General features: G+C 53.5%; 4 protein-coding genes across 4 annotated transcripts; 3 read left to right on the forward strand and 1 right to left on the reverse strand.

Moving 5' to 3' along the window:
- Nucleotides 1-1304: 1304 nt before the first annotated feature.
- Nucleotides 1305-1838, reverse strand: PV07_08646 (uncharacterized protein; the record flags this gene model as incomplete). Its single annotated transcript, XM_016395840.1, has 1 exon — nucleotides 1305-1838. One exon carries the CDS (start codon nucleotides 1836-1838, stop codon nucleotides 1305-1307), a length of 534 nt encoding a protein of 177 aa, XP_016245696.1.
- A 5425-nt stretch (nucleotides 1839-7263) lies between these two features.
- PV07_08647 (uncharacterized protein) lies at nucleotides 7264-10604 on the forward strand (the record flags this gene model as incomplete). Its single annotated transcript, XM_016395841.1, has 2 exons — nucleotides 7264-7714; nucleotides 9646-10604. The coding sequence occupies 2 exons, from the start codon at nucleotides 7264-7266 to the stop codon at nucleotides 10602-10604; spliced, it is 1410 nt and encodes a 469-aa protein (XP_016245697.1).
- A 3592-nt stretch (nucleotides 10605-14196) lies between these two features.
- On the forward strand, nucleotides 14197-14589 carry PV07_08648 (uncharacterized protein; the record flags this gene model as incomplete). The annotated part of the gene is made up of 1 exon (XM_016395842.1): nucleotides 14197-14589. One exon carries the CDS (start codon nucleotides 14197-14199, stop codon nucleotides 14587-14589), a length of 393 nt encoding a protein of 130 aa, XP_016245698.1.
- A 2682-nt stretch (nucleotides 14590-17271) lies between these two features.
- On the forward strand, nucleotides 17272-18736 carry PV07_08649 (uncharacterized protein; the record flags this gene model as incomplete). The annotated part of the gene is made up of 2 exons (XM_016395843.1): nucleotides 17272-17655; nucleotides 18176-18736. 2 exons carry the CDS (start codon nucleotides 17272-17274, stop codon nucleotides 18734-18736), a joined length of 945 nt encoding a protein of 314 aa, XP_016245699.1.
- Between the last annotated feature and the right edge of the window lie 989 nt (nucleotides 18737-19725).

A 19725-nucleotide genomic window follows, 5' to 3' on the forward strand; every position in this document is an offset into this window, starting at 1 on the left:
TCTCTTGCTCTCTTACTCTCTCGCTATCTTACTCTCTTGCTCTCTTGCTCTCTTACTCTCTCGCTATCTTACTCTCTTGCTCTCTTTCTCTCTTACTCTCTTGCTCTCTTACTCTCTTGCTCTCTTGCACACCCACATACCTATATACCTGCAAACCTACACACCTCCAGCAGTCTCTTACTCTCTTCCTCTCGTCTCGTTCGCCATTTTCAACTCTACGGCTACGCATGAACGGCCTCTCCAACGTTTCAGAAGAAGCTGAAGCTAGGCCAGCCTCGTCTCCTTGTCCGTGTCGACGATGCTGCGTTGGACACTTGGTGGCTTCAATGCTGGTCGCTGCCACTTCAGCCCTGCCTGGATGACAGAAAAGAGAAAACAAAAGATCAGGTTCGTCTTCTGCTCCCTTCCTTACAAGTAAGTGTTCAGGCATTCGTTGATGGATACATAAAGGCCTTGGACGAAATCTACGACGAGGCGAGGCGAACGGAGTCATCACTCCGTCTGATCGCGCTGCTGAGCGTCTGAAGACAGAATACATCCTCGAGATGAACCAGTAGGGGCTGGCTCATTGGAGAAGCGAAGGGAGTTCAAGAGCGTTCACACTGCATACAAGGTGCGAACCGTCCGCTCTACCATCCCAGTTGCAAGTGCTGACAGTACGGACAGACCGTGCCATCCATCCATCCATCCATCCATCCGTCGATGACTTACAAAGGCGATCGAGCGAGCGAACATATCGAACAGGTCGTCACAAGGGTTTGCAGCAAGTGTGCACACCGGGGGGGGGGGGTTGCAAACGACCAAGGGTTTTTGCCTGACAACGGAAAGTGGCCAGTGGCCAGTGGCCCCGGAAATGAATTCCGGCAACTACGCAAGTCCGCAATCAAGTTGGTGCACGACAGACGGCGGGCGAACGAGCGAGCGAGCGAGCGGTCGATCGATCAATCAAGCGAACATGGTCAACATGGTCAACATGGTCAACAAAACAAAGCACCGCACAGCGAGTCCAGCGGGTGAGCGAGTGAGCGAACACGATGAACATGGTCAACACAACAAAGCACAGTCAGTGGGTGGGCGAGTGGGCGAGTGGGCGAGTGGGCGAGTCTGCGTCTACGTCGCGAACAAAGTTGAAATTGTGGAAGTGTTCTCCGGCCCCCCGTCTGACCTGCTCAGCGCTCGGCGCCCAACTCAACTTGCCGACTGGGCTGTCTGCGCCGCCACACCACACACCCCACACACACACCACAGGGCCCTTTTCACCCCCAAGTCACTCAAGTCACTCACTGCACTCCAACAATTATGACTCATACATCATCCACCATCCAATCACAACCGACGCTTTTCGTCCAAGAATCAGTTTTTGTCGGCTGTGGGTCAAAAGGTTTGGCCACCAAACACTCAAACACACTCGAGGGCAGTCCAGCGCAATTAGTGCAGAGGGCAGAGGGCAGAGGGCAGAGGGCAGAGGGCAAGAGCGGCCGAGAGCACTCAACGACATTTTCTGGACGGAGGTCGCGCTTGAGGGAATCCAAAACTTTCTCAAAGTCGGTAATGGTGCGTACTATTGTTGAAAGGCCCGATTCCGAGGTATTTTTCTTGAGTGACTGTACTCCCTCAAAAGCGAAATCGAGGACTTTGACCAGTCGCTGATATGTCAAGTATGCTTTGAGGCCGTCCTTGTCGTCGAGCAGATCTTTCGCACATTTGGCAATGCTGTACATATTGTTCGAGCCCGCGGTAAGGATTTTGAGATTGTCGTCGTGGGAGAGGCCGTCCATTTCCGTGTTCCAAAAATTTTCCACCGAGTCAATAATGCTCTTCGAATGGGAACCAGCCATAATGATGAGAAGGATAATGAGAAGTGGTATAGAACACTCTCATCTCGACACCGGAGCACTTCTTCTTGTATACCGCTTACCGTCCATGGCTCATGTATGGGCATTATTCCATCGTGAAACAGCTCACGATCATGATCTGAGCACTCGCTTTGTTGAGGTGGTGGCCATGTTGAGGCATCCGCCCATCTCACAGCTCACGATCATTATCTGAGCAGCACTCGCTTTGTTGAAGTGGTGGTGGCTAGGCTGAGGCATCTGCCCATCTCACAGGTTCGACATGCAGAGCTTGAGTCAGGTCTTGAATATCCAGCGAAACGTTTTGTCCCAGAGTGATTTGACTCGGAAGTCGCGAAAGAAATGTTGAAACTTCTGGCCTCGCTCTCAGCCTTGGGGTTGAGAATCACCCCCTTAATCGTGGGGCTCGCCCGTTGGGTATAGATTTTACTCATCGTAGATGTGGGAAACTGTCGCACCCGTGATCTGTTCAAGTGAAATGTCTGAAGATCTGTTCAAGTGAAATGCCTGAGACCATTAATTTCCTTCCCGAAACATGGAAGACAACCTCAAGGGTACTACTACTGGTGGTGGGGAACTTTTTACTTTCCATTTGATCTGTCTTAACTGCGCAAAGACTATTTGATCTTTTAGGCTAACTTGACTCATTGGCGTCCATTGTGGAACCGACTTGTCTAGAGACACTGTTTCCCAATCAATCAGTGCCTGGATTTTGATTTGCAGCCTCGTGCGGCTTGCCCCTTCAAGGAAGCCGTCAACCATGCTGCAGCAGATGCGTAGAATCTCAATCAAGCGAAGGCACTGGGTGCCACACTGAGCCATGAACGTCCTTTCACCACCCCGTTTTCTGCAAGATAGCTCTGGAAGCTGGAGCGCGTTGCGTAGTGAACTTGTGGGGGCTTGGAGTTTCGAAACAGCGGTACCTGTGGAAGGCTGGAGAATTCAATAGTCGGCGGCGGATGATCTTCGTGGAAGAGAGAAACTGGTTCTTCAGACTTGTTGCCATCGAGGCCTGCGCCGCCGTCGAGCTCCTCCATTAGACCGAGGCCTTGGGGGAACCAAAGATCCTTTGTCCCCAGGCGGAATGCCTCGGCCGTCGCCATATCGTTCCCCTTCCCAAATGTCCAGCCTAGGCGTAGGGTTCGTTCTTTGTTCGTCTCATATTCGAATTCGGGCTCACCCCCCCAATCGTCATCTTCACCAAACCTCTCCCAGCCCCTGTAGCGATCCACCACCATCCAAAAGCTCTTGTCGATTGGATGGAAGACCAGATAAAATGGAGTATCAGGGCCGGGTGGCGTCTCCTTTCTTCCTATTTTCTTTTTCTTGATTTTCACTTTTCCCAGAGGAAGGCCGAACCGCAGAGGGAGAATACGTTCTTCGGTATGATCAGAGTCGTCGCGCTCTACTTGAAGAGCTGGGGTGAACTCATGAGTAAGGCCCATGAGCTTCTCATTCTTGGGGTTGAAGTAATAAGCAAGGCCCGTGAGCTCCCCCTTCTTGACATGTCTTTTGCCAGCTCTAGCTGCGCGGGCAGCGTTCATTGGGAGTATTCCATAATCCATGTCAAGGAAAAATTCGTGTGTTTGAGTCTGAAGGATAAGGAGCTCTGAATCTGGATACCGTGCCTTTCCCGCCATAAAATCGGTAAGAAATACGTCAAAAAACTTTTCGTTGTCTTGAGTGAAGTCGAACCGGTGAAGCCATTGAAGAAGTTCTTGGAAACAACCAGGCCAGTCCCCTGGAGTGATGTACCCGGAGTACGCCTTATTTAACCTCTGTAATATCCTTTCGTGCTCACGCGTTATCCTCTTCAATATCCTTTTGTGCTCACGTGTTGCCCTATAAATCATCACCCGGTGGCTGGGAGGAGGTATAATGCATTGCCAATACGCGGGTCTCCTATCTTTATACCACATATCCTTCAGTTGGGGCTCGTGAAGTTTGATCAAATTGAGATATTTGTAGTCAATGGAAGGTAAGATCGCTTCTTGTTCTTCCTTTGCTTTTTCTGTAGAAGCCATCGTGGGGTTTGACTCTCTCGCAGGACACGAGAAGCTTGTGGGCCGGGGGGGGGGGGGGGGGGGGGGTTGTTTCGGGAGACGATGATAATTTCGACTTGTAGCGTTGGGATCCGAATGGGGATTGAAGTGATCAAGGTATGTTTGGTGCCAAGAGGAGGTAAGAGTGAAGAGATTACAAACTTAGAGAAGTACAAGAGTCAAGATTCCACGAGCACGCGAAGACATTAGTAGTATATGTAGGCAATCAAACAAAGAGCTCGATCGAATTCCTGGAGTGCCGGATGCGTATGGTATGTGCGTTCCTCGAGATCAAAGGAAATGTTGTTCTTGGAGAACCGCATTCGGAGTGCACGTTCGTCGACCAACCATTTCGCATCTGTGATTCATTCAGCGGAGAGGGAGGTCTTTGTATCGCATCGAACCGAATCCGGAATGAGGTAGAGAACTGTGCGCTACGCCGCCACCACATTCCACAAATTCCATTCACCTTGAACACTCCAGCCTTTCTTGTTGTCCGGTGACCCGTCATCACGTCATGCCTCCACACCGCACATAGATTTATTGGCTGGGATAATATTATTCCGTTGCGGATATCCGAATATAGTATAGCTTATTTATCTATACTACTTTAGGATAGATTCTATAATATTACTAAGCGAGGAAAAGTCTAGTCACGTGTATCCACTTTTTCTCGAGTAGAATACGTACTAACTTAAAATAGTAGCTACCTAAGCCTAATTAGGATAAGCCTAAAGAATCGATTCCTGCCAACGCTGGTTCCACGCACACAGCTTTGTATAGCCTCGGGCTTCATCATACATTTTGGGCTCTATCCTACATTTTTGTAATAATCATAGTTCTCTCCAGGTCCATTCATGTTCAAACCACGGCTGCGTAGGTTTCGATGTTGCATTCATGCAGGAGTTAGCGCAAGGCAATCACAGCGTTGCATGCAGGAGAGCATAATCCCTCGTGAACACGCAGGTCTCCAATGTTGCATTTTTCAAAAGAGCACATCGCTGCTGACCGCATGTTCTCGCCAGTTCGGCTGCAATTTTCCCTAAACGATTTCGTTTTAACACTAGCGCTCAACAAAGGCTGTCCACACCGCTTCAGACTCCAGTACGGCAAAGATGTAGGTGAGGTGATTACAGGGATCGTCGACGATAGAGCTTATAATCCCTCACCAAGCAGGCATCATCTTGTGGCCATAAACTGTCACAGTCACCACCAATGGAGTAGAGCTTGAATTGTTGGTTGGCGTTTCGTGCTTTGTGATGGCGGCCAGATGCGCCGCCAATTTTGGCGGCTGATCGTCACTAGGGGTAACTCAAAACCGAGAATATTTCCTTGGGTTTCACGGTGGTCTGTCGTGGGCTGCTAGGCTTGAACGAGGTTGCGCTCAGAGAAGGGGCCTTGGAAAGGGGGAATGTCTTCGGACACTCAACTTGGCACTTAACCCGGCTCTGAATCGCTTCGGCAATAGCGGTCTTAGTATCTATGATTTGCAGAGCCCAACGCATAAAAAAAGGTACCTTCACAGCTTCCAACGTGCACGAACTTGCTCCGACTTGGCCTCCCATATGTCCGAGGCGCAGCCTACGGGAAAGGGAGCTTAGGTGAAAGAACAGCCTCGCTGGCAAGGCTGCATCACGTGATATGCTCCGTGCTCTGTCCCTCTGTGACCTGTCGAGCGCAGGGCATCAGACCACAGAGCACAATTGTCCTTGGCGCCGTACACCACTTCGAGGAGGCCCATGCAGCGGCTTGTTAACCTTCTGAGCGGGGTTTCTCGCACGTCTTCGCCGTCGCCAACCATGCAAAGTGTTTGCGCACAGGGATTGTATCGTCACCGCCGCCGCCGCCACCAGCCGTGGTGGCCGCGGATCTTTGGCTTGACGTCATTGTTCTTGTAAGTAGCTGGCACAGCTTGTGGCAGCTACCGAGTCCATATTCCACCACCAATTTATTTGCTTCCTGGGTGAACCACCATCAGCTGAAAGAGCTGGCAGACGCCGATAATGTGCCCTGGTCGCTCACACATACAACACTGGCAAACATGGGAGGCATAGATATTCGCTTTTCGGGCCCCAGTGACCGAGGTGTTTTAGGGGAGCAGTGCCAGCAGCCATCTGTTCCCGGAAGCCTTGCCTCTACCAAGGAAGCGACTAGCGTGATTGAGGAATGTAAGCGCGGAACAACGCCAAATCCGTTCGTGGGCCCAGCTGTCGAATGAAGACCGGCGTCGCGCTCCACATCTGCGTCGCTCTTATTAAGGTAACGAACGATCCTGATGCACTGCGCCCGTGTCAAACCCAGCCGCCTGCCCTCGGAGACCATGGGCAGCGTCGAAGGGCGCACCGCCAGTCTCCACAACTTCGGGAGTGACGACGACGACATTTGGTATTACTCCAAGCACAAACCACAACCTAAGCCACTTCAACGACTACGACGCCTGCCTGCACGCCATCTACGATGGGAGACGTCACCGCCCTCTATAATACAACCCAGACTTTCCGCAACACTTACACAGGAAGTTCAGCAGCAGTAAAAAGGGCGGAATGGCACCTCAAGATAGTGACCCATACTACGGTCGCCGACGAGTCCCAGGCACGAAAATTGCCGAACGCCCTCGCTGTTCGCACTTCTTGATCAATCTATGCTAACCATTGTTTTTCACTATCCGCCGCTGAGATCGCCAACGTGGCCCCTCTCGATACCGAAGTCATCGCGACGGGCTCTGCGAAGCGGCATACTGCAAGAATGAGCAGTTGCTGCTTGGGCAACTGAAGTGCCCGTTTCGCTCCTTTGGCCATGGCTTGAGTAGGGTGATCGTGCAGGAAGAGCCACGGACCTCACTCTCAACCATGAGACGCTGTGGGATATAGATGTCAGAGCTACTTCCTATGTAACCTAGATAAGCTAGGCTTCCTTAGTCATAGTGTGAGGGTTTGGAAAGTGTTCTGCAACTAGCTAGCTAACCTAGGAATAAGGAGGATAAATCTAAGGAGAGAGAAGGAAGGAATTGTTATCCTTCCTCTCTCCTTATATCCTTCGAGACACCGTAAGAAGGTAACTAGTATCCTTACCTCCTTACTCCTTCCTTACGTACTTATTCTAACTCCTGACCTTCCCTTACGTACTTATTCTAACCCCTTACCTCTAGTTCCCTTAACGTACGGTATCGAGCTTTGGCAGACACCGGCGAGGCCATAGATGCGCCCTCTTGGGCAAAAAACGCAACGGAACTTCAGCAAAGTGGTCCTGGGGAAAAGGAATAAATGACATGCGACCGTGCTCTCACTCTCGGACCTGCCTTCTTCGCTTCGGGTTGGTATTGTCGCTAATAGTCGTTGCAGCAGCTGCGGGGTGACGAAGAACACGTTATGGCGACGGTGGATCTCCCGCTGGACGCACTATTTGTAATGGTTGTGGCCTTTTACCTCACACACAACACGTCCGCGCTCTACGGGCCTAAAACCCTCGAGCATTTGGCCAAACTCAGCCGCCTGGTCCTGAAAGTTCCACGCCAGCGAAGTACGGCATCTCCGACCGCTTCAACAGTGTGTCGGCACCGGCACAAAGCCTGTGGCAGCCACAAGCATATCATATCGGGTACCGGAGCACACCACTGCCTGGTCTGGGGTTCGGGTTTTTGTGGGATGGACCTTTTGAATGCGAGGAGCGATGACGTCGCATCTTTTCGCGTCATCAACGAATTGAACGATCATGCTGGCATTAGTGAGACGGCAGAGCCCCAAGCCGCCGACAGAGACGAGTTGAAGAAGAAAAGGGACGCGATCATTGCCGCTCAGATTGTTCTCGTCCTCGCTTGCAGTGACATCCTCGTCGGCGGCTTCTGAGACACCACCATCTCGATCTGACAGTTCTGGGCTCCTCTTGCTCGAATTTGACGGGTTTTCGAAGCCGTCTTTTCAATGTCAACTTTAGATTTCAGTTTGGCGGCGACACCGTTTGTCTTTGGAGAATCTTTAGACTTGTTTTCGGAGGTAGATGTTCTCTTCTCCGTCTCTTGACCACAGGCAGATCGTCAGAATCACCGCCCTCCTCTTCTTCGCCCTCTAGCTTGTAGTTTGCTGCTTCGGGAATTGTGTCTCTCAAAGTCTTGTAGAGAAGTCCCAGCAGCAACCAAGATATCATCCTGGAACAATGGCAGGAGGTGTGTCGAGGTAGCTCAGACGCTGCCGGGCGAATCAGACACGAAAGGGCAGGACCTGCAGGACACAGGACACAGGAGACGGGAGACACAGGAGGCTTAGGGGGAGAAGAAGAAGAAGAAGTAGATGAATATGAAGCTTCCTCTTCCTGCGCGTTCTCCGAGGTTGGGTTCAGACTCCGAAATTGGGAGAAACGATCCGATCCGGTTTTGATTGAATCCATGGATGGATGCATGGATGGATAGATGAATGGGTGGATAGATGCGTGGATGGATAGATGCGTGGATGCATGGGCGAATGGATGAGTCCAGGAGTGGAAGCAGCAGCGGTACAAGGTGAGAAACCCTTGCCGAGATGAATGGAACGGGTGTGGAAGCTGTCCGTCCCGTGCAACCGTGATAAACAATGACTCGACCTGATCTTCTTGTTCGAACAGTGAGAGAGAGAGAGAGAGAGAGAGAGAGAGATCACCAGATATACCATATGATTTTGTCACTTCCCCAGACTTTACCAGCGAAAAAACGTGCCTAGAAGCGGGTCCGCCTCCCACGAAATGTTTCATCCGAGCTTTCATAAGCAGGTGTTGGTCGCTCAGTTCTTGCGAGGGTCACTTGGCGCTCCCCGAACGAGTACAATGAGGAAGAGAGCTCTCCACGAGTGGCGAAACGCGGGTGATGGAAGCGCCCTGTGGCTGAAAGGCCCGAGACTCCCTCGAGGTCGACGCGGCGGCAGCCTCATGCCGCTCCTGCTCCCTAATATCTTTGGCCCAGTAATTCGTGGACCTCGTCTACCACACTGCCTATCTCGGCCGTGTAAGGTGCAAAGGCCGTACCGTAGTGGAAGACGAATTTGAATAGGCCGAGGAGGGACGAGTTCCATAGCGCCGGAAAGGTGGGTATCGGGCACGGTTGGGAGATCGGAGAGTAGGTGTGCAGGTTTGTAAGGAACTACTGCAGCTCTGCAGCTCTGCACAGTGGGTGGGCGGGTGTGTCTGCGTCGAGAACAAAGTTCAAATTGTGGAAATGCCCTTCTTGCCTGCCCTGACTGCCCTGACTGCCTTCTCCCGCTGCACTGACTGCACCGTCTGTCTTCTGAGTGTCCAAGTTTCCTGCCTGCGCTACACCCCCTCCACTGTCGACCCAAAATCTGGCTTCTTTTGCTCCTCGAGTGTGTTTGTGGCCGTAGCCTTTGGGCTTATGGGCAAAAGGTTGCATACAATCCTGACTTCAGACCCCATCATTGATTCTACCTTACAGCTCTTGTCCACGCTCACCCGCCGCCTCGACAAACAGCTGGACACACGACGTACCACCCAGATCCATGGCCTCTTCAAAGAATAGCACAACGCACAACGCAAGGACCACGAAGCCATCAAAGTGGCCATCAAGGCAGTGACCGCCCCCAGCCAGGTCACAATACCAGCCGGAGCAGGACTCCTGCTCGCGCTGCCTCATGGGCACAGGTGGCAGCGACAGCTGGGCCGCTGCCTAGTCACGTAACGCCACCACATCCTGTCCTGTCACCCAGCACTGCCTCAACCCCAACAGCCTACCAAGGGCGCGAGCTCGTCGTGAAACTCCTTGACCATAGACGAGCCCAACAGATCCGACAACTCCCCCCCACCCAGGCTCAAGAATACGGCGAACAGCATTCTCCAAGAAGACCCCAAAGTGAAGAATGTCAAGATCGTGGCAGCACACCAGCTGAAGAGTGGGAATGTCGCAGTCATCACAGAGGAAGGAGATGGCGACACCTCCATATATGACAAACCGAAGCGTTCTCGCAAGAAGGAGACTGTTCAAGACAAAGATGGACAAGCCAAGAAGGAACCCAAGGCCAAAGGGAAAGCCAAAGGGAAAGCCAAAGGTCGCCGTCTCCTTACAAATGAGGCAGATGACGATAACGAACCTGTTCCAGATCTTTCTGACTCCGACGACGAGTATCCTGCACCCAAGAAACGCCGTCACAACAATAGCAAGTCGAAGAAGAAAGAAGCCGTGGCCAAAGCGTCTACGACCCTACCTGATGCAGCCATCTCTTCTGCCGTCTCGCCGATCCAGTCTCCAGGTGCAGACAAGAACGTTACTGTTAAGCTTGAGGAAGAAGAGCTGGCTGGCCCTGCTCATCGCACTCGCGGTATCAAGCGTGACTATTCTGTCATTGCGGCTCCTTCCGATAGTGACGCTGAATTCGATGAGGAAGTCCCGCCAAACATGGACGAAGACCTTGAAGGCGTTTATGGAGGCATTGGAATCGATGATGAGACTGCTCACAGTGGTACCATCACTGACGATATGGATGATATGGATGATATGGACGAAGCGTCAAGCGAAGTGTCAACTAACGCCACCGGATTCACGCCCCTATGCATAATCTGCAAAGGTTCCCACACGGCGTGGAGCTCCGCCTGCTCGGGCGAGATGGAAAGAAATAGCATAAGCCAATTGACACAGCCGAGCGAAGACGCGAGCTCCCGCCACCAACCGGACGCCGACTCGAGGATCTTAAGGAGGACGAGACAACGAACACGAGTCATCTGCCCTCCATGACAACTCAGACCTCGAGGCATGAACAGTCCTCGGTTATACTGCGGCGACAGCACCATCGACCTCGCCTTTGCAACATTCACATTGAGGGAACAACTTCTCGATTGAAAAATAGCCTACAACCCCGATAGTGACTCAGACCACCTCCATATCAACGTCGAATTCAATTGGCATTGGAAGCAAGCCAGCGTCCCCAAGACTCGGCAATGGGCGGCTACAGACACCGAGAAGCTCAGGACGAGGGTCCAGACTGCCATATGTCAGATTCAACCGACACTCCCTACCAACAGCGTCTATGACTCCATCGCCGGCCAAAACAGACGGCTCGGAACAGAAAGTGAACCTCCTACGGGCAGCGTTTCCCCTCTCCGGCATAGACCGACCTGAGCGACACACTTGACTTGACTTACCCAGAACCACACATCTTCCCTTCAATCACCGAGTCCGAAATCGAGAGAGCGATCTAGAAACAGCGCCGTGTAAGATGCCGGGACCAGATGGCATCACCAGCAGAATACTACGGAAGGTCCCAGACTTGATCCTGCCTACCTTACACCGCCTCTTCAATGCGAGCTTGCACATGGGTTACTTCCCACAACATCTCCGCCAATCAATCACAGCCGTACTGAGGAAACCAGGTACGGAAGACAATACTCAAGTGAAGGCATATCGACCTATCGCCCTCCTGAACATCACTGGCAAGGTGCTTGAAGCAGTCACCAGTCGACGTCTGATGTATCTGGCGGATCAACATCAACTCTTACCGAACACGCATTTCGGCGGACGGAAGATGGCATCCACGGAACACGCCCATCCACTAACTCCTGACTCGAATACACTAGGCATGGGATCAGAAGTACGTCGCAAGCAAGATAGCTCACAGAAAGGCGGAAGACAGGGCCAGCAAGCCATGGTTTAGTGTTTGCGACTTCCAAGTATATACTGGGTCACTTCACAAGGCGCCGCCGTCTCAAAAAGCCCGTCACCACCTCCGCTTCCCAGACATCACCATCACTCTAGCACAATCCTGTCGATACCTCGGCCTGCAGATGGACAACAGACTCAACTGGATGGGCCACATCTAACACATCCAAAATATCCAACAGAAGGCATCAACAAGCCTCGCTGCCTTGTCGACGCTGGCATCATCCACTTGGGGCACCAAAGTGGCTCCTCCTCCTCCTCTATGTCAAACGCCCTTCCCGACGTCTACAACCTTGCAGATATAATCCAATCGACTAAGCATCCTTTCCACCCACTATGCAACAACGTCTCAGCTCACGATTCATTTCAAATGAATCTCGGCGAACATGGCAGAAGGGAAAGGTGAGAACTACGACGGATACCGTTGCCGCGCGGGAACCCAAACGGTGCAACGGACGTTGGTACTGCTGGCCGGGACGGTAACCTTGCTCCTACTTCATGGCTGAATGCCAGGAAGGCAAACGGTGCAACTGACGTCGGTGCTGCTGGCTGGGACAACAACCCAACTCCCAGCCCTGCGCAGGCCTTTCTGGCTGGGGCCCCGCAGGGCGCACAGCGGGCTCAACCCACTTGTCCAGACTCGTCTGTTGACCGTTTCTTGTCGAGAGATCCTCGGCGGGTAGGCTTTGGTGTTGCCTCTGTTTCCCCCAAAAGTTGGGGGACTCGAGTAGCGAGCGGACTCGACCTCTACCGCACCGGTCTGGTGGACAGAGGGTGCCAACGCTGCCAGCGTCGGCTAAAGGACCCCAAGAGACAAGGTGTTGGGATCTAGCAGGACAGAACCGCCAACCAACCAGGCCAGGATGCTCAGCAAGGACTCCAGAGACAAGACGTTGTATCCAGGCCAGGACTGCAGTCCGCGGAGACCTCATACTACAGTCAAGACCTCGCCAGGACGATGGTTTGTGGCGAGATGCCGTTACACAAGGCAATGCGTTCGGTCGCAACTCGACCCGGCAATGCGGCCACCTCCTGTGCGAACTGTGCCTCTCGAAGGAGTGCTGTGAGTTGCGGGCGGCGGCTGGTCACGTCATTCCAGTCGACCAGCTTGAACTCTACGCGACCTCAGGAGCCTCCTGGCTCGGTGGCAGAAGACAGAATGCGGCTCGCCGTGGCCATCACCAAGACGGCCACCTGACAAGGGAGGGGACTCGGTCCTGGTTGCCACTCTAGGCAATGTGAGACGCGACATACCAAGATGGAATCCTTCCAGAGAGAGTCCGTCGCCAATCAGGTCCTGAGCTGTCAAACAATCGGGCATTGCGATTTTCCTGGCGGCCATCGAAAACTACCGACGCGCCGCCGGCCTTTGACAGAAGAAGACTGGGCTGCAGTGGGTTCTCCTGCGAGTAGTCGAGGAGGAGCTTCTTCACAATCTCAACGGCCGCGGCGTCGGCCATGTCGCCATTGGCGGCGTCCTGCGTGAAACTGGCAAAACTTGCCGCCGACGATTCTGACACCTCGTTCTTGAGTCCGTCGACGTTTCGTGCGCTAAACTACCGTGTGTTGAATTCTCTCCTCTCAAGACTTGATCAACATCCATCATCACCCGAGTCCACGCCCCTGCACCTTGCCTTTTTTGCACAATCGACAGAGATCGAGCAAATCGCCCACAGCACGCGCAAGCAGCCGCCCTAGTGATCAAACTTGGAGCAGACGGGCAACAGAGCGAGACTTTTCCCATCATCAACGTTCCTTCGAGACGTGGACTGGGCCATGAGCAGCCGCCCCAGTGATCAAACATAGACCAGACGGGTAACAGAACGAGAACACTCTTCTCCACCAGGCCCATAATCGTCGCTAGGTGCTCGCGGCGGTTAGGGTCGTCCAGGACGGACGGAAGATGCTGAAGCGAGTCTGATGGGCCGGCCGAGCGAAGGTTATCGGCTTCAGAGGTGGATTCGTCGTCGGACATGCAGATGGGATTCGATCTTGAGCGCGGGTGTTGGAGCTTCGGCCGCTTGCCGGCGGTCTCTTAAGCTGCCCATTCCTCCGGCTTCAACCTCCTTGCAGGTTGCAGTGATCGCAAGGAGGCTGCTCAGCTGCATCGTCTACTATCAGGGCTCTCCTGACGTCAAATTGAGCATGATTTTGGTCGTGAATGGGTGGTATGACAGATGATAGTCAAACACACTTTGAGTCTACGCACACTGGGCAGGCCCATGGCGCCGTATCCCAGCCATTCTTCGGGCTTGTCCACCTATCATCTGTGTTTCGGAGACTTTTGCTGTCTTGCAAGAGAGCAGGTTTGGAGGGTTGTAAGTGAGGAAGTTTGAAGAGCAAGTTTACAAGACAAAGAGAGCAAGTTTGTAGGTTTGCAAGCTGGGCTGCTGGGAGATTTCCAAGTTTTGTAGATTTGCAAGGGTTTGCAGCAAGTGTGCATAACAGGTGCAAACGGCCCAAGTGTTTCCCTGACAGAAGTTCAAGTGCAAAGTCCGCCAAGGGAATGAATGGGCGACCAATCTCGCCTGGTATGTATCTCCCTTCCACTGGGCCTCTTCTCCCATCACCATACACTACCACACACCTAAAGCTGATCCAACTCGCTTGCGCGCCAGACCTACGAACCCTTCTATCGACGATAAACTGACGGGAACCGCAACGAGGTACGATGGAGTCCCTTGACGATGCCGTCGACCACACTGTGGACGGCGAACATTCTTTCATCGACACGCGAAACCCTCAGACACCCAAGCCCGACCAGATCCGGAAGCCGTCCATGCCGCCAACCAGCGAGGCCGATACCTATCCTGCTCCCCCACCAAATTCGCCTATCGCCTTCGGTGTCGAGGTGGCCGGTGTGAGCCAGAAACGTCCTCGATCCCCCAACAGCCAGAAGGAGGCGGACAACCCAAAGAAGGCAAAGTGCGACGAGGGGCCTGTTGACGCCGTGGAAGTTGTGATGCATAGTCTGTCGCAGTGGAGCATCGAACAATCTTCAACCTTCGTCCATTGCGACCTGCCTATCCCCAGGGGTAGCACCCAAAAAAAATCGTCAACATGATCAAAGGCATCCAGTTCTTCGTCGAACAATTTCATTCGCTACTGGGGAGAAGAAGGGGGGGGGCGCTGTCCATCGAGACCTCGCTCTTTCCACAATACACTATGCCGAAGGACTTGCACGAGAGACCTAGCGGCAGAAGTTGAGGCTGTATGATGTCCTCTAACAGTTGCATTCTGCAACCGACATTGAAGTGCTGCCAACTCTGCGAAATGATGTGGGGGAAATTTCGGAGAATCCTGTCGGCACTGTGCCTCGAGGAGATCGTCGTGCTGCCGAAGCTGCTGACACTGACGGATATGGTCAAAGGAGGGCAGAATCAACATGAGATCGTGTCAGTGGCGATCGAGGCGCTGTCCCTCTTGCAGATTCCCGATGAGGACGACTAAGGAAATCACGTCGGAGTGGGATGCACCTTGATTGCAACATGAGAAAGATGGCCACCACCGAGGGCGAGGTGCGCCCAACGCCCTTGAGCCTCCAGCTCCACCCACACACTGTTCTACAAGCCCCTTGCGTTCTCGCTGTTGGACCTGCGCTACGGCAACCCCCTACGGCATCAAAACCAGCATCTACAGCAGCGGAGTCCTCTCTCAGCATCGACGGCCTGGGAGGGAGCGACATCGAGAGCGCCTCCGAATCGGACGACACAGGGCGGGGACTCAACAAGGCGGATACATGGAGCTCCACTTTTTCCATGAACACGCTCCCGAAGTCCGACTTCGTTTTTGGCCACATCGAGACGTGCGAAGACGCAGTGGAGCACCCCAGGTCTGGGGCAGAGTTCTTCATGGGAGACTTCATCTCCGACTCTCTCCACAACGGGCCAGCTCCTGGGCGAATTTCGCGACGGAGTGGAAGGGGTCGCGGAAGCTATGCAGATAAAAGCGACCTGGACGTTCGATATCGAGGCCAGATGCGAGCTCGGCCGCGTCCGTCTTTGCCTCATCTACCTCATGTGGTACGACATCGTCAAGTTAGTCAGGCCCAATATAACTGGCAAACGGCTCGGCGCCATAGTCCGACAAGACATGCGGCCCGTGCTCGCAGCCATCTACGGCGACAATATCGACGTGGTATGGAGCCACAAAATCACGCAGATTCAGATAGTAATCAAAACAAGGCTCTCGCCGAAGATGCAAGCATCCCGGTCGCAGCAGGAGAACCCGCCCAAAGTCAAGAAGAAAGTCAGGCTTGAAAAGCTGAAATATCGGATACACCCCAAAACTATGTGACGGCCAAGGTGAGGAGGACGAAGCTTATGAACAAGCGCAAGATGACCACAGTGATGAGGCTCCCGAATTGCCACAACAACATCTGGAACTTGAGGTTGAAGATGGCAATTATGCTCTCTCCCTTGAGGAAGGCAGTCGACCCGGGGCCGAAGCTCAGGCAAAGACCGCAACAAGTGAACCCAGATGGACAGGGTCCTCCGAATGGTGATATAGAGTTGCAAGCTGGGTTACCTACTAAACACGTTCTGCCAACGCTACGGCGAATCTTCAGTCTTCATCCTTTAAAGCAAACTTTCCAACAAGTTGTGAGTCAACCTCGCCCGCCGCGCGATCGCCTCGCTCATCGCTGTGTTAGCATTTCCAATAGATTTAGCAAGTCGGGGGCAGCTTTCGAAGGTGCAATACGACACTTGGACGCGCTCGGATTGAGGGAAAAGGCCAGGGGAAACGGGATCGATGAGATCGGGCGGGATTGTCGACGGCTGCTCAGCGAGGTATTCACGAGTCACTTCACAGCCTACATCGATAACAACACTCGCCCCCAGACTGACGGAGTGAACCAAAGCACGTCACCTGTCGCAGCACGAGCCGTCAATCAGAGCTGGGGCGATGGTGGCGAGCCAGGTATGCCTGGCAAGGGATGCAAAACTCACTCGCCCTCTCTAAGCGTCCGTCGACTTCCGCTTCCACGTCCAGCACCGTCACTACTACGAAGACGCCCTGCGCTCCAAACTCGACCGACGGGCGCTGTATCTGGTAGAGTCGGAAGGGAGCGCCTTCACACCTCGTCAAAAGCCGGTCCACACGAGCTGATCATCGCCACTACCATCGGCAGCTATGTGGGCTGAGTCCGAGCGTATCTTGGGCGGGCAGGTGCATGGTACGAATGTGCAGATGGGGCAGTTCAAAGGCATAGGGGATCCTGTTGACCGACGGTCTGGTTTGGGCACGAATCATAGTCGACGAGGCTCACCTAACCCGGAACATCGAGTCAAAATCTACCGGATCTTTAATTAACTGAGCAACAATGGGTGGCATTTACCTAAATACGTCGCCGTGACGGCCATTCCCGGTCGATCAAGACCTTCGTGAGGCCCTGCACCGCCGCGAGCACCGTCACGTTGAAGCTCTCGCTCGCCGGCGTCCCCGCGTTTCTGGAGTCCAAGCAACCACTTCTCCGAATCAAGCAGAACGAAACCGCGCAGAACTTCTTCTCTCGTTCTTGCAAGCAATATCACAGCTTCGTCTACGGAAACTAGAAGTCAGCGGCACAGCTTCAGGACATTGGGATATCCATTTCAACCCCGTCAAACAACAATTCATCCTGTCGGAATGAGGACACGATACACTCACACGCAATATATCTCCCACCCGCCCTTCTCGACCTTGGCTTGCTGTTTGTTGGGTGCAGCTGCGAAACGGCGTCGAGGACACGATCACGCTGGTGAGGATGATCCAGCTGGTTTCCCCCAATATCGCGCAGCATCCCGACTGTGGGTACCGGAGACGGTACGTGAGCGAGGAGATGGCCGCGTTTGGATACAAGCACGTCGAGAGGAGGAATTTGACCGCGGACGGGATGAAGAGCCTAGCCAGGGACAATGCGAACTTGAGGAAGGGACACATGATCCAACGGCACGACCGACCCATCCAAAATGGTAAGCAACTCGCCTGGGTACCTCCCTTCGACCGACTCGATGAGATGTTGCGTCAGAGGGGCGAGCTCCGAACATTCAAGTCTATCATCACGAATTTGGCCCAGGACATAACGTACCAACCGGAAAAGCCGGTCGTCGTCACGGAATTCCCCATTATCTGTCTCTGCGTTAAGGCGGTAGGTGATCTATACATTATGTCGACGGATCGGGCCATCCTAACGTTCTCACCAACTCGTCCCGGGGACCAAATTACCAGATGATCAGTATCAGCCATCTTTCAGGAGTTGTTGCCCCGTTGTCAGTCACGATGTGTACGCATATACGGCTTACCCTCCCGCTGATCATTCGATATCCATCAGCTGCGGTGCCGTGGAAAGCTAGGACACGCGAGGCTGTAAGGCTCCGCTGCTCTTGGTGACACAGCAGCATACCACACGCTGGTAGAGCGTCGGGTCTTGCCACCAATTTGTGTCACCCACTGACCGACTTCCTCGTCCCAAAACCCTCCGGCACACTTTGCCTGGACCATACGCTAGGATACAGCACCCATCATCCTGGCCCGCCATTTTATCCTGCATCTGTTGTCCGCGAGGCGCGAGGCTACCTTCATGATCACGTCCTCTGGTCTCGGGTTGTTGCCGATGGGCCCATTCCCCACCTCCTGTCCCACGAAAGGTGCCGTGCACGCCTTCCTAGGTGGGATTCCGGGAGAGCCTTGACGGAATCAACGTCAACGTCATTGAAAACACCCAGCCGTACGTGCGAAGCACACCGACCTCGACGCTGAGAACCGATTGGACAAGTGGTGACGCCCATGGAGTTCTCCAGACTCTCTGTATCGTGGCAAACGATCATCACAGACGGGACGAGGAGTACGCCACGACCCAAGCTCGCGATATGAGGCGTTTACCGTCTCTGATTGTCTGTCCACCGACGCTCTCGGGCCATTGGCAACAGGAGATCCAGCAATACGCACCGTTTTGGAACTGTGTGGCGTACGTGGGACCAGCCATCGGACAGAATCAGCCGGCGTCCTTGACTCGAAAAAGCAGATGTTGTCATAACTTCCTCCGATGTGTGCAGAAACGATGCCGACGATCCCACCAAGCCGCATCCAAGGTATTCCGGCTACATGTCATACCTGGGGAAGCTGGGGGAATGTCCGTTGCTTCCATTACACTGATTATCAACGATGAGAATCTCACCTTTGCTGCAACCTCGGCCGAATTTTCCCATTCGATAGGTCACTACTGGTAGGAATCGAAAGCAGGGAGTCCCACGCTTCGATCGCATGGACAAGAGTCCAATGTATGCAACAAGATCCATAAAACTGAGGCTCCCGGATGAACAACGATCGTACTACACAAATGAATCATCACTTGGCTCTGCATATCAGACGGAACTTCAACTTTCCTAAACTCCCGGCTTTCACGCTCAGCTTTCTAAAGACCAATCTATATTTCACCTCGCTCGCCTCCATCGCAATCAGACCTCGATCTTGCCCCCCTGTCAATACCTGACTACCATCGTCGAGTGTGCTACGACATCAGTGGTCGAGGGCTTATTCTTAAGCCGGTCGACCGCCTCCGCGACGACAAATGCCAGCCGAAGTCTCTCCTAGTTTATAGAAAAGCCCTGCCTGGGAATGCGAACCTGATAGGACCCCCACCTCTCTTTTCCTTTACTGCTCTCACGCTATTTCGCCAGGCCCCCCGGCATTCGAGACGGCGCCTAGCGTCCTTGAGCCAGCAGCGACTGCTGAAAAGGTGGTTGCGCTCGCTTCCCTCACCCTCGCGTGATGTTGGAGGGGGCTTTTGTGGATTTGGGTGGGAAGGCGTGCGTCCGGTTGTCCGGCGAGGCGTCGGGTGACCTTGGACAACAGCCAGAAGGAGGCGGACAACCCAAAGAAGGCAAAGTGCGACGAGGGGCTTGCGGACGCCGTGGACGTTGTGACGCGCAGTCTGTCGCAATCGAGCATCGAACCATTTGCAACATTCGTCCATTGCGACCTGCCTATCCCCAGGGGTAGCACCAAAAACACGTCCATGTCCTCCGTGTGATAAGCTGGCCAGAGAAGACTTCCAGAATTGCAACTTTGGGCACTCAGGCACTCCTGAACTTTGAACTTTTCCCTGGCACCCAGCTCTCAGCGCTCAGCTCTCAGCTCTCAGCAGCACACTCGCAGAACTGGAACTTGATTCTCGATGCAGACTCGCTAGCTCACCCACTGCCACTGCGCCATACTG

This window comes from Cladophialophora immunda (assembly GCF_000835495.1).
Source record: "Cladophialophora immunda strain CBS 83496 unplaced genomic scaffold supercont1.5, whole genome shotgun sequence".
Taxonomy (NCBI): Eukaryota; Fungi; Ascomycota; class Eurotiomycetes; order Chaetothyriales; family Herpotrichiellaceae; genus Cladophialophora; species Cladophialophora immunda.